The sequence below is a fragment of the Eulemur rufifrons genome, chromosome 30 (assembly GCF_041146395.1).
Source record: "Eulemur rufifrons isolate Redbay chromosome 30, OSU_ERuf_1, whole genome shotgun sequence".
NCBI lineage: Eukaryota > Metazoa > Chordata > Mammalia > Primates > Lemuridae > Eulemur > Eulemur rufifrons.
Window position 1 is genome coordinate 67,251,226 of NC_091012.1, and position 15,435 is coordinate 67,266,660.

The following is a 15,435-nucleotide window of genomic DNA, read 5'->3' on the forward strand; positions in this document are numbered from 1 at the left end:
CCAGAAGTCTGAGTGGGTTTATGTATGTTTCTAGGGCTGGGGGATGGGAGTTTCTTAGGCCAGGAGATGTCGGGGCTAGGAGTAAGGAATTTCTTTGTTTCAGTTTTGGGGCGGGTATTGAGGAATAGGAGAGGCTTCTTCTGTTTTCATTAGGGAAGGGAGGGGTGCCTGCCACCAGCCTTACAATTTCACTTATCAGTAATATTCCAGTTCTTCGATTGGGTGCCGGATTCACAGGAGTTTATTGTAATTTGGATGGGCAGATTGATAAACAGCTGTTTAAGGAGATATGAGGACCAATGTGCCATGACGAAAGATTTTGTTTATTTCTGTTCTCTGTACCGAGGGCTATAAGAAAGTCAGGAGATGTATTTTAGAGATATTTTGAAGTTGTAATCAATAGGTTTCCAGACCTTTTTTTCCCCCCTTAAATTGGTTTTAGATTAGCTCCTCCAAGGGTAGAGGCCTCACTGTGTGAGGCCCACGTGCTTCTACATCCCGCGCTTTTTGCCCTTTGCCCTTGGCGGTCATCTCTTCCCCTCCAAAGGGAGACGGGGTGACGCCAAGCAGTGGTGGGAGGGGTAGGTGGCCCGAGGGTCTAAAGCGTCCCTATTGGTGGACAGAAGGCGCGAGAACGAGGCTCTAGCTGAAGCGAGGAAAAGAGGCGCGAAGGGGGCGGTGCTAAACGGAAGGCGGGGCTAAAGGATCTTAACCGAAGCGAGGCGCAAGTGCAATTGTCCTCGCCTCGCTGCGATGGCGGCGGTGCCGAGCACAATTACCCCGCTGGCGGCGGAGTCTTCCCCTCAGGAAGCTACCGTCTCTGCCGCCGCCACTTCCACCCCTGCCTGCCTGCCTGCCCGTGGCTGTGGCAACGGCGGCGGCGGCTTTGGCGGCTCCACTATGGCGGCGGCGGGGAGGGGGGGCAGTAGTTTTAAAGTAGACACCCGCCCTTGCCTCAGAGAAGGTGAGTTCCCTTCCCGGGGTGCGGGGCGGCCCTATCTCCTTCGCTGCCTCTCTTCAGCTGGTCCGAGATTGGGCTGGGCGCGGTTCGCCACCGCCCCACCCCCCACCTGCTGTGGCGCAGTAAAGGCCAAGCTCACCCCGCCCCACCCCGCCGTATTAGCCCCGAGTGTGTAAGATGGACTGAAGCAGAGGGGGCTTCCCTACTTCTCCCCCCCCCCCGCAAAGGATGGGGGCCCCCAGGCAAAGGAACTGAAGGTACTCACAAGGCAGGAGTTTGAAGGGAAAAAAAAAATACCACATAATTTCTCTCCCAGCCAAGACGTCTTCGTGTGCTGTAGGAAGCTGAGGCATGATTTGGGAAGAAAGAGGAGGCAAGGTAGAAGTGATGTGGACCTAGAGCGTCAGGGAAAGGGAAGGGGGTCGGCTAGGAGAGAGGGGCAGAGATAAAAGAGGAAAGGCCAAAGAAATACGAGGGAGTAAGCCCCCCTTTGGTGAACTACAACGTCCTGCAGTGTAGAAACTTGCAGAATATTTACGGAGAGATGGGGTTAGGAATTTGGGGAGATTAGAGTGTATACTTGAGCTTTACAGTAGGATCTGTTGGATTTTAGGATCGTAGGGTCTGGTAGAGGGGGCTGTAGTGGCGGAGGAAGAGAGTATGGCAGAAGCACAGATTTCAGGAATCACTTTGGAGAGTTTTCTTTGGCTATTTGAGGTTGTGACCTAGTAAAGCAAGGTTCACGGGCCCATCTTTAAGGTGGTTTGGCTTTTAGTAAGTGCTGTTGTACCTACCAACACATATTACTCCTAACATAAAAAGATATTTCTTGGTTATGTCAATATAAGTGGTGTTTAGTTCACACAAAGTACTATATACTTGTAAACAGCCTACTAATAGCAGACTGTAAAATTTGCCATTGAGATGTATTTTAAAGGAATTTTGGAAATGTTCTTAGATGGTGGAGACAGAGTCCACTGCAGAAGATCTCAGTAAAGCATTTTGCCATAGTAAATTTCGTAATTAATTTCCAGTATTTGCTGTGTTACCTTACGTTGCTAACTTGCCTCCAAAGTGAAAGATTGTGGCTGCCAAACTAGAGTAAAATGATTTAAGTTCCTATTTCTTAGGACACCCCATTAAATTGCCTCATAAAAATAATCTCCTCTAAACATTCTTAAGTGACATACCCTGTGTGCTGTTCCATAACCTTTCACACCTTTCACTTCTGAGGAATGGCAAAGAAGAAAAAAAAATTCCTTACAATACTTGTAATAGGCACATTACATAAATGCCACTTACTAAATATGGAAGTTAGAGATACACTGTAATATGATGATGTTTTATGTATCAACTCTTACTAAAGTCAACCTTTAAAAGACTTTCCTTAGTGTCTTCAGTCAGCCTGGATTTGTACCATTGTTCTGGGATGAAAACATGAAATCTCCTGGATCTTTGATTTTTGATACAAAGCTCTCTGTCCATAACCAGCAAGTAGGTAAGAGCAGTTTTATAGGCATCAAAATCACAATTCAATTGGGTTCTCATGGCCTGTTCACAGTAAGTTTTAGAATTAGTATCTCATGGAAAAAATGGCTTTTTGCCTGGCTCTGTAACTGGTTTGGTTGCAGTATCTTTGAATATATGCAGATATTAAAGGCTTTAAGAAATGTAAGTTCATAAAGTAGCAGCATTATCTATGGTATTGCTAGGCAGTAAAATGAGGAGAACCCTGGCACAGAAGTCTGGTGCAATGAACACTGGTTTTGTTGCTAATTAATCTACTAGACTTTGTGGCCCTGAACAGGTCCCAAGCTTCCTGGGTATTGGTTTTGATATTTCTGAAATATGGGAATTGAACTAGCCAAACTTGGAGGTTGATTTCAGATCTGAAAATATGAACCATAATTTCGCAGTTCTGTATTGATATTCTTTCAGTGGTATTTCCATGGCTGTATACTCAACAGTAATTCAAAAATCATAAGAAACCTTGACTGATTTTTATCACCGGACACCCAGTGAGTAATGAAATCTGTGTTGTTAGTGTTGAGACAATTTACTAGCATATCAAAAACCAGATATAATTGTTACCTAAAAATTATCATTTCATTTTAGCTAAATATCCTTCATTAACCATTCAGTTCAAACTAAAATTCTCTTACCTTTTCACTTAACAAATGGTAATTATTTGATATATTACACTGCCCAAAACACTGTTAGGTCTCAAAATATTTCTGTTCAGATATTTATAAAGGCCATGCATGATTGCCAGTTATGATAGTGGATAAAGGAGAAGAGAAATATGTTGTTTGGTACTGTGCCAATATCTTTTGCTTGCTTGTTTTTTCAAAGTCTTAGTTAGGAGATTGCTCTAAAAGATGTCAAAGAATTGTCAAAATTCAGTTATTACAAGTCAACTCCTGATAGGATTATTAAAAGTGGTTTGAAAAAGCATTCACTGATCCATTTTCTTTTCTTTTTTTTTTTTGAGACAGAGTCTCCCTTTGTTCCCCGGGCTAGAGTGAGTGCCATGGCATCAGCCTAGCTCACAGCAACCTCATACTCCTGGGCTTAAGTGATCCTCCTGCCTCAGCCTCCTGGATAGCTGGGACTACAGGCATGCGCCACCATGCCCGGCTAATTTTTTCTATATATATTTTAGTTGACCAGATAATTTCTTTCTATTTTTAGTAGAGAAGGGGGTCTCGCTCTTGCTCAGGCTGGTCTCGAACTCCTGACCTTGAGCAATCCACCCGCCTCGGCCTCCAAGAGTGCTAGGATTACAGGCGTGAGCCACCGCGCCCGGCCTCACTGATCCATTTTCAACTGGAGTTAACACTCTTGAGGATGTCATCTGTCTTGGGGTTGGTAATGAGCAAATGTCAGTGGAGATTAGAAATTGCCAAGCAGGGCATATTAGATGCTTTCAAAGATTACAAATGGGATATTGAGCAATAAACTTAAAACAAATGAGAAATGCCAAGTGGATAGAAGAAATGCCACATGAAAACACACATATATACTCAGAATTCATTGTAAGGGGAATCATGAGATTTTGACACTTCATATTTCATTAAGTGAAGTTTTTCAAAAATGTTTAAAGGCTCAAAAGGTGAATTTTTGCCCAGTAATGATGTTCTAGTGTACTGATAGTAAAAACAAAAATAAACAAAAATCCTTGCTTATTTGCCTCTTCCTTTTAAGAAAAAAATTATCAAATAGATCTTTTAGATTGGGGGACCTTCAGGTTTTTATTTAGTTGTTAATCTATTTGAATAGCAATTACCTGTCAAGGCTTTCCTTTGTCGGTAATATTATTCAGTAAAGTTTCAAGTCAAGTGATAGTAAGTCCATCAAAAGAAAATTTAGTTAATAACTTTTCCTTCATTTATTCAGAAATCATTTATTGAACACCTGTATATGTGTGTGCCAGGCACTATGCTTGGTGCTGAGGATATACAGACAAATTGGGCACAGCTATACTAAAGAGCTCAATAGGAGTGCTTGATAGTAAAACTAAAAAATAAATATGTGGGGGAAATGCAGTTTTAAATATAACCAGTCAGACTCCTGAACGTATCATTCTACTGTTTATTATAAATCTGTACTCTGTAAGCCACAGTATCTTATATACTACAGGCACACTAAAGTACATTATATTTGTAAATCTAATGTTGGTGTCTGGGAGGAATAATTAGTAAACTGTTAGAATTAATTTTTAATTCTCTGCCTTTGGTAAGTTGAGGATGTCTGGAGAGAGATTAGTGAACATTTGTTAGTTTGGGACCCTTTGTGGTGTTTTATACAGCTAAATCTAATTGTGATTTAACAAATACAAGTAAGATTCATTTTATTAGATATAGACATTTATACCTAAAGTAGAGTCACCTAATTTGAATAGCTTAAACTCCTTATCAAGGCAACCAAAGAACATTTAAGTGAAATAAACAGAAAATTCTCTTGCCCAGAGCTGAAGAAATATGATATTTTTCTGGTCCCTCAAAGATCCTGTATGGTTCATAATTCCATAAGTGAGGATGGACCAAAGTCACTATTCTGTTCTGACTCCAGCCATAAATGTTATAGTTTTGTCACAAAATTCTATTTAATCCTAAATTGCCCGGTGTTATCTAGTAGTAGTAGTTAGGAGAAAGTTTCAAATGTGATTATTTGGATTTCACACACAATTGAATTTTTGGATGCAGAAGTTAATGTTATTTTACTTTGTCATAATAGTGCAGCTATTTGGAGTAGGCTCAATCCAACAAAGGTAGATAAAAAGTAAATTTTTGTCAAGTGAATCTCTTTGCTTTTTGTATCATTGAAGGCAGATATTCTGGTACAAGCTGAATTAAATATTTTTATATTAACATAGGGGATTTTAGTAATGCCCAAGTCCATAGAATGTGAGCTTTTAGTACATATAATTATATATTTTACTGATTTAAGAACATCCCTCTTCTATTACTATTGTTTCTCCCCAGACTACTGGAATTTCTTTTATGGACCAAATCTACCTGAATATAGAATCATTTTTTAAAATTTTAGTTCCCTCAATCCTTCATTTCCTATAATCTCTCAGGGCCTTAGCTTCTTTTATGAAATGAAGACATTAGACTAAACTGGTTCTAAACTGGAGGCAGTTTTGCCTCACAGGGGACATTTGGCATTGTCTGGAGATATATTCGGTTGTCACAACTAGAGAATGCTACTGATATCTAATTGGTAGAGGCCTGGGATCTTGCCAGATATCTTACAATGCATAGGATAAGCTCCTCACAGCAATAAATTATCTGTCCAAAGTGACAGTGTGCTGAGGTTGACAACCTTGGACTAGATCTCTAAAATAACCCTGGTCTGAAATAAAATGATTATATGTAATATTAAGTTAAAAAGTTCAAAGCTTCTGGATTAGTAAACAAGCATACTTTATTGAGTTCCTACATGTGTTGAATATTTTAAAATGTTTATTTCATTTACTATTCACCAAATCCTGGAAATTAGTAGTTACACATTGTATTTCTGTACTTTTTAGATGAAAAAACAGTTTACAATGGTTAAATAATTGGCTCAAGTTTATATAGTTATGGGTAGAGATGAGACTTGAATATATTTGACCAACTTAATATCTTTTTTCTTTTTCTACATCCCAGTGCTACAGGTCATAGTTTTTCTCCCCATTCCAACTTATTTTGAAAGTTTTATTTTCTCAGGTCATGTAAACATTCCTTCTAAGAGGGAAAAGAAAGAGGTAAAACACTTTTATTAATAGAAAATTGAGGTTGATTCATTTTCCCACCAAAGGTTGAAGCCACACTTAAATGTAACCAAATACATGAACTAACTCTCATAAAGTGTTATTCAAATGAGGATTGCCTATGTCCTGATAGCAAAACAACCATCACTTGCTCGTGCAGTTTACTCTGAGCAACAAAATTACTCTGCAGGGCAACTGTGTTCCTTCATGTTGTGGTTGAGGGAAAAGAAGATACTTTCATCTTTTAATTTTGTCCAATAGTTTATTTTATTTTTTATTTTGGTAAAACATGCATAAAGTAAATTTTGCCATTTTAAGTGTACAATTCAGTGGCATTAAGTATATTCACATTGTCATGCAACCTTTACCATTATCCATCTGCAGAACTTTTTCATCATCCCAAAATGAAACTGTGTATCTATAGGTCATAGTTTTGTTATATAACTGTATTTCTCTCCTCTGAAGAACTTTCTGATGTGTCTAATTTCTGGAAAGTAACATATATTTTAAAATTATGTTTAATTTGTTAATAGCTAACAACCTGAGGAAGTACAGCTTATGACCACAAAGCATAGCATTGCAAAGCAATTTTATCCCTTTATACCCTGGGTATAAATGGGACTATCCATTAAACAGTGGTTTTTTTTTTTATCTTTTCTATATCTTATTATTTTAAGCCCTCCCTTCATTATCAGGTTTAGGTACTATTACCGTTTTTTTTTTGTTTGTTTGTTTGTTTTTTGAGACAGAGTCTCACTCTGTTGCCCGGGCTAGAGTGCCATGGCATCAGCCTAGCTCACAGCAACCTCAAACTCCTGGGCTCAAGTGATCCTCCTGCCTCAGCCTTCCGAGTCACTGGGACTACAGGCATGCGCCGCCATGCCTGGTTAATTTTTTCTGTATATATTTTTAGTTTTCCATATAATTTCTTTCTACTTTTAGTAGAGACAGGGTCTTGCTCTTGCTCAGGCTGGTCTCAAACTCCTGACCTCGAGCGACCCTCCTGCCTCGGCCTCCCAGAGTGCTAGGATTACAGGCGTGAGCCACCACACCTGGCCTCTCTTCCCATTTTGAACCTAGTGTTTGACAGTACTTTCTTATTCCCCATCACTTTTGTCTTATGTTAAAATGCAGATAAATTGTATTGGCACCAGAAATTCCTTTGTGTTTTAAAGACAGTATTACCCAGTCCATATTTGAGAGCATTCCATTGTGTCATTAAGATCTCACTACCAAGTTTCACTAAACTAGGCTTTGATTCTGAGTGTAAAACCTTGCTCCTCTATCTATATCTCTTTTCCAAGTTTATAATGGTATAAAAAATTCAAATATACCAGGGAATGAAGAATAGTTGAGAAGTACTATGTTAGAAATATTAAGACAATCTGCCTAAGATTAACCAAGAGGTATTTGCCATGTTCAAAGAAGATTATTTTTTACGGATGAGTTGAAATCATAACTTTACAGCATTCAGTATGTCATTTGATATTCTAATGTGTAATCTATTTAAGTTTTTTAATTCTGGCTCTCCTAACTTCTTACTGAGTTCAATTAAAAGATACAAGACCATCTGCTATGAATTTGTTGGGGAAAAAAACGGAGTTTATACCTAACTCATAACTAAAATATTAATTTTGTAAAAAAATTTCTTTTTAACAGTAGCTATAATGACTAAAACATTATACTTCATAGTAGAAATGCCATCTGGCTTTTTGCCAAGGAATATTTTGGAGAGAACCAGATTTAGGGTTAGGACCTAGACAAGGAAATGAAGATAATGGAGGAGTAGGGAAAGAAATACTAGGACCCTTTGATTGTTTTAGGCACCTAAAGGTCTGTATTAACTGTATAGCTGCTAAAAACTTTAAATCAGGGGTCCCCAACCTATGGTGAGTTGTATAATTATTTTGTTATAGCAAGTGTTACAGCGGTGGTTCCGAGGACAAACCGAGTGGCACACAGAGAGTCGGAGAATCAAGGTTATTCACTGGCGGGCTCAGAGGGGTCTCACCACCAAATTCTGAGCCCTGTCTACCTGATTTTTCCCACTTTTATTAGGTTGGGGTGGTCCGAGGGGTGGGGTCTCAGGTGGCTGATGCACCAGGTAATAGATGGGGGTCTTCCTTATCATTCTACTCTTTGATGTCCTTATATGTGTATTATAGGGCATCATTTCTCAGTGGGTGATAGCCTTGTAAGGCCATTATGTGAGCTGTTCTCCGGGTTACAGTTGTCTCTATGAATTTTATAATTGTGCTCAGTATGTAGGGGCCTACAGTGACAAGGAGAATGATTATTAAGTGGCCTGGCCAGAGGTAGTAGTCATGAAGTCCATTGTCCTAAGTCAAAACCCCAGGTTTGTTTTAATTCCTTGTTTTTTTATTTTTCTGGATTTTTTTCTCTTAGCTCCCTGACTTTTGTGGTTACTACTCCTGTCTGGTTTATATAGTAGTGGCACCTTTCCCCTAGGAATACACAGGTTTCCCCCTTTTCACCAGTGACTAAGGCCCGTCTGTTCTGTAAGGTTACTGTTGTTAGTGAGTTTAGTTGACTCTGGAGGGACAGTAGGGAATCTGCTACTCGTTTTATGTCTTTATTTAGTTTTTGGGATAACTTGTGGTAGATGCTCAGGGATGTTCCTAGGCCACCTACCCCTGTTCTTATCCTGGCAATGATTTCTCCCCCTATGAGGAACGAAAGATGTTAGTAAGGCCCATCTATTCTGAGTGTTTGGGTGGGGGCTTACCGTAGCTTCCAGTTGCTGGGTTTTGAAGATAGAAACATCTGGGGTGAGGAAGGCCTGGATGCAGGTCCTGGTCCAGTTTCTTGGGAGGCAGAGGTAAGCAATGTTTCCACACACACAAAAAAAATATGTCATCCCGGGAGTAGGTGGCAGTGGCATTATTGGGTAAGGTTTGGTTATTTGTGTAGAATTTACCCGGTATGAATCCCAGTATTTTATTTTCTCCTGTATTAGTAATGTAAGTGATATTTAGGTGGGAAGTTATGGCAAAGCAGACATTATATGTTACTGGGCCCATCAGGGATGTTTTGTTTGGGCCTGGGATCAAGATGCTGGAGTTCTAGCCCGGAGGCACAGGAACCCCAATACAGACTCGTTTCTGGAGGGGTAAACAGACCCAACATGAAGTATGGTTGGGTAGGGCCTGGAAGGTCATATTGAGGAACGGGTTATTAGGGGAAAGGTTTCTAGGGGTTCAGTGATTTTTCGTACACCAGTAAGATTTGGCCTCTTATAAGTTGACTCTGTTACTGAGGCTATTTTAATAATAGCTTCAGTATTTAATTATATTTATTTAATATATATTTATTTAATATTTACTGAGCCTTTGTGTCTTCGAGCTGTTGGAGTTTAGCCTGGTCTTGGACTCCTCCCCCATCAGACATCCCCCAGTGGGTGTAATAAGTCTAACAGGCTGATTTGCTTCTTGGGGCTATACAGATTTGAATATCACCTGTAATGGTGCCAGTCCAGTATTTTTACCCCCACTGTGGCACACCTGAGCCTGACTATAACATGTCTTTGGCATGTAGGTGTGGACTGTGAAACCTCCCATGGTCCAGAAGCCTCGAGTAATCCTGTTAGTGGAGGGAATCCAAGTCCTAGTATAATAAGTCTCAGGGCAGCCTTTTTCTGCCATAGTTGTTAGGGCCAGTGTCCCAACCAGGAGGATGTTAGGGACTGAGCCAGGGGTAGACATCCTATAATGAGCCAAAATATCACAGTTTTAGATGCCCTCTACAGTCCAGTCCAATTTCCCGGAGCTACCGAGAAGAGTCCAATCCCCAGTAAGGTCACCATAACCCCAATGAGGGCCAGGGCCAGTGGTCCCATTTACTTCTGTTCATTCCTGGGTGTGGCTGTCCTCGTTGGGAGATGGTTAAACTCGATATTTAGTGGGTTCTTCTGGTCCTGATGTTCAGTCCAGAGATTAGTTTCATTGTCTGGTTTAGCCTTTTTTACCCGGGAGTGATGGATCCACGGAGTGATACCTGTAACTTTAATAGCAGTAGGGGTAACTAGTATCACAGTATGGGGACCCTTCCAGGTGGGCTCTAGGGGAGTCCTTTTCTAGTCCATTACACAGACTGGATCCCCAGGTTGGTGGGAGTGGACAGGGAGACCCAGGGCAATAGGGGTTTTTTCTAGGACGGTGTGGTGAATATGGCACATAGTTTTGGCTAAGGCTTGGAGGTGTGTATTTATATTTAACTTCCCTAGTTGTCTAATGTCTCCCCTTAATCGCTTGATGAGTGGGGGAGGTCTACCAAACAGGATTTTATTTTATTTTATTTATTTTTTTTTTTTTGAGACAGAGTCTCACTCTGTTGCCCAGGCTAGAGTGAGTGCCGTGGCGTCAGCCTAGCTCACAGCAACCTCAAACTCCTGAGCTCAAGCGATCCTCCTGTCTCAGCCTCCCGAGTAGCTGGGACTACAGGTATGCGCCACCATGCCCGGCTAATTTTTTCTATATATATTTTTAGCTGTCCATATAATTTCTTTCTATTTTTGGTAGAGATGGGGTCTCGCTCTTGCTCAGGCTGGTCTCGAACTCCTGAGCTCAAACGATCCGCCCACCTCGGCCTCCCAGAGTGCTAGGATTACAGGCGTGAGCCACCGCGCCCGGCCCCAAACAGGATTTTAAAGGGTGAATATCCCATGGGCCCCAGTGTGCACCTGACCCTGAACAGGGCTGGGCTTAGCATGTCTACCCAGGGTAATTGTGTTTCCTGACATAGCTTCGCTAGAGTGGTCTAGAGGGTCCAGTTCATGTGTTCTACCTTCTCTAAGCTTTGTGGCCTATAGGCTGTATGTAGTTTTTATTTGACTTTTAGTGTCTTGTTGAGGGTTTGTATGACCTCCGTGGTGAAGCTTGGTCCACTGTCACTGTCAAAGGAGAGTGGTACACCATACGTGGGGATGATTTCTCTCAGTAGAAACTTCGTCACTTCCCTAGCCTTTTCCATCTGAGTAGGGACTGCCTCCACCCAGCCTGAGAAGGTGTATATTACTACCAGCAGGTATTTATAGCCACGACATAGTTTTACTTCTGTGAAATCAATTTACACATCCTTGAATGGGGAGGTTCTGGTGTACTGAATTTCTGGGGCAGGTCTCAGCCTGACCACTGCATTTTTTTTTTTTTTTTTGAGACAGAGTCTCGCTGTGTTGTCTGGGCTAGAGTGAGTGCCGTGGCGTCAGCATAGCTCACAGCAACCTCAAACTCCTGGGCTTAAGCGATCCTCCTGCCTCAGCCTCCTGGGTAGCTGGGACTACAGGCATGTGCCACCATGCCCAGCTAATTTTTTCTATAGTTGGCCAGATAATTTCTTTCTATTTTTAGTAGAGACAGGGTCTCACTCTTGCTCAGGCTGGTCTCGAACTCCTGACCTCGAGCGATCCACCCGCCTCAGCCTCCCAGAGGGCTAGGATTACAGGCGTGAGCCACCACGCCCAGCCCCTGACAGTCTTCTTATCTGGAAGCAGGTAAGATATTGGGGTACTCTGTAAGTGTCCCATCAAAATTTTGCTTCTGTATGTATTCCTAGCTAAAATACAACCTTTTTCCATTGATCACCATCAACCTATATAAAGTCATGTACAAAAGAAACTTCAAAAATAGAAATCTGAAATGCTGTGGTACATTCTTAGTCATATAGCTAGTTAATAGCAGTTGAAAACTGTAATTCAGTCTCTCATTTTAGTGCTTTTTACAACTCTTAACTACTTTTGGAATTAAGAATCACTATAAACCCATATTTAGCAACCAACCAATAAAAATACATTTGTTTATATTCTAATCAGTTAAGGAAGAAGAAAGAGAAAGAGTGTGAGAAAGAAAAGGAAAGAGAGGAAGATACAAGACCCCAAGTTTTTTCAGCTATGCCTTGGTTCCCATTCCTACCAGAACCAGCTCCTAAGTTCCAATTCTTTGCCAGAACACTTACTTAATTTAATTCCCTCCATGTAGTGAGTGCTCAGTAAACATTAGTTCTTGTCCCAGTCACCTTCCTTACAGCCAAGATTATCTGCTCACCTGACCTCAGATTTAACATCTGCTCCCTCAGATTGGTCTTCCCTCTAGGCCTTCACCCTGGGACAGGCTGAAAAACATCTGTACCATCACCAGTTTCCTCTCCCACTTTTAGAATTTGTTATAGGTCATTTATTTCTGGGGGTCCAAAAACCATGTCTCAAATGGTGGGGGTGAAGGTAGGGTGGGTGTCTAAAGAAACATTTATTTAGCATCTCTTGTGAATCAGACATGTTTCTTATGTATGCCAAGCCTTCCTTCCAAGAGAAAGTCTCTCATTCATAACTGTGGCTGTTTTAAGAACCAACTGTCATGAAATACTGGGTAGACTTAGATTTGAATCCTGGCTCTGACACTTACTAGCTGTGTGATTTAGGGCAAACTGCTTAACCTCTCCAAGCCTCAAGTATCACTTTTAGAAAGTAGAGATCATCACATTCATGTCAAATTTAGGGGAAATGCAACCTGAGAAGAATTTGGCAATATAAAGTGGCCTCTGAAAAATGATACCCCATTTTATAAATTTGTTCTCTGTGGAAAGCCACCTTCTGCAAGCCTTGTGGCAACAGATTCAAGGTCCAAAAAGATCTTCAAAGTCTGGTTGGTTCAACCAAATAATTGGTTCAATCTAACTAGGCAAAATTTAAATGGAGCAATTATAAGTGTATATTGGGTCTGTTCTGGGGTCCAGAAAAGCTTCTATATAAGTACATCCTGGAGGAACATAGTTTAACCAGCTCTAGGTGAAAAAGAACCATGTATTTTAGTCAAAAGTTAGCTGAGCATGAGTCAGCAGCATGCTGTGACCACCAAAAAATGGTGAAGACATTGTAGGCTACATTAATGAAAGATAAACATTCAAAATCAGGAGTTAAATATATTTAACACTACTAAACTCATTTAAAAATGGTTGAGATGGTAAATTTTATATTATGTATTTTTTACCACGATTTAAAAAAAATAAGATGATGACCCCATTATACTTTGTTATTGTGACACTATTAAAGTGATTCTGTTTAGGTTGCACTTTGTGAGTGGCAGGGATTTAGGCAAACTAACAACAGGACTACAAATCATGCCATATGAAGGAACTGGAATTAATTCACAAAAGGACTAAAGAGGGAAGGAAGGAATAAAGACATAATAGCTCTCTTAAAATATTGAAAGATTGCCATTTTAGAAGAAGGTTTATATTTATTATGTCTTCAAGGAATAGAAATAGGACCAGTGGATGCCCTAGGATGGTGGTAGTCAAAGTATGTGCCTGGACCAGCAGTAACAGCATCCCCAGGAAACTTTTTATAAGTGTACATTCTTCAGCTCCATCCGAGAACTACTGAATCAGAAATTCTGGGAATGGAGTCCAGTAATCTCTTTTAACAACTCTCCAGATGTTTCTGATACACATTAAAGTTTAAGAGCCCCTACTCAGGAAAACAGATTTCAGTTCAATGAAAACACTTGAAAATTTGGCTACTAAAAAGATAGCACTGGTTGTCAACCCTCACTATGCAACAGAATCATTTGGGAAGTTTTACTAAACAAAACAAACAACAAACTATGACTGGAAAATACCCTCAGAGAGTCTGATTAATTGGTCTGGGGTAGAGCCTGGGCATTGGTGTGTTTTAATTGGTGATTCTAATGTGCGGCCAGGGTTGAGAATTAATGGTAGTGAAAGGTTGAACCAGATGACTAGATTGGCTATTTAAGAGATTACAGCCAAACACAGGCTCCTGGGGAGCCTGTTTAAAAACTGATTCTTGGGCCTAAACTGTAGAGATTTTTTTTTTCTTTTTTATTTCAGAATATTACGGGGGTACGAACGTTTAGGTTACATATATTGCCTTTGCACAGCCTGAGTCAGAGCTACAAGCGTGCCTATACCCCAGACAGTGTGCACCACACCCATTAGGTGTAAATATACCCATCCCTTTCTGCCCCTTCCCACCTGCCTGACACCCGATGGATGTTACTTCCATATGTGCATATAAGTGTTGATCAATTAGTACCAATTTGATGGTGAGTACATGTGGTACTTGTTTTTCCATTCTTGGGATATTTAGTAGAACGGGCTCCAGCTCTATCCAGGATAATATAAGAGGTGCTAGTTCACCACTGTTTTTTGTGGCTGAGTAGTACTCCATGGTATACATATACCACATTTTATTTCTAAAGATTTAAATAGATTTGAAGTAGTGCCAAAAAATATGTACATTTATCTTCCTTCCTTTTTTTTCAAAAATCTCTTCAGTTTAGACTAAAGCATAATTTAGCTTGGTAAGTACCATTCTAGGTGATAAGACCCTTACATCAATCAGCTTAATCACCAAATAGATATTGGACAGCCAGTATGTATGTGTAAGAGTCTGAACCTGTCCTGTAGGGCAGTGATTCCCATCATGTTTGATCATCAGAATCACTTGTGGATGATTTGAACCACCCACAGAGATTTTGATTTTAATTCATCATGTATGATTTTGAAAAGCTGTGCATGTGAATGTGATATGAACCACTGATTAAGAATGATTTTTACATAAGGATTTTTTTTTTTTTTTTTTTTTTTTTTTTTTTTTTTGAGACAGAGTCTCACTCTGTTGCCCAGGCTAGAGTGAGTGCCGTGGCGTCAGCCTAGCTCACAGCAACCTCAAACTCCTGAGCTCAAGCGATCCTCCTGTCTCAGCCTCCCGAGTAGCTGGGACTACAGGCATGCGCCACCATGCCCGGCTAATTTTTTCTATATATATTTTTTAGCTGTCCATATAATTTCTTTCTATTTTTAGTAGAGGTGGGGTCTCGCTCTTGCTCAGGCTGGTCTCGAACTCCTGAGCTCAAACGATCCGCCCACCTTGGCCTCCCAGAGTGCTGGGATTACAGGCGTGAGCCACCGCGCCCGGCCCTACATAAGGATTTGTTCGTAAAAATTTGAATGGATTTAAGCATATTTGAATTGATTAAGAGAGCACATTATTTAGAGAAAATTGACGTAAGTTCTTTTAAGTACATTTTAAATGAGAATTATCACTGCAATATCTTTTTTAATTTCATATTTTTATATATTCTAACTTTTGATTCACTGAAGTCAGAGCATCAACACATTCGTTTTATTACACCCAGAAAGAGAATTTGCTATTGACAGTTGTGGATTAATTTATTGGATA

The 15,435-nt window shown here is 40.4% G+C and overlaps 1 protein-coding gene across 1 annotated transcript in view; it reads left to right on the plus strand.

The window, feature by feature from the left end:
- The first annotated feature begins 753 nt into the window (after positions 1 to 753).
- Positions 754 to 15,435, plus strand: part of ZMAT1 (zinc finger matrin-type 1) — a 38,300-nt gene continuing 23,618 nt past the window's right edge. The window contains exon 1 of the mRNA XM_069463537.1: positions 754 to 964. Within this exon, the coding sequence (XP_069319638.1) occupies positions 754 to 964 (211 nt within the window). The remainder of the gene's footprint in view (positions 965 to 15,435) is intronic.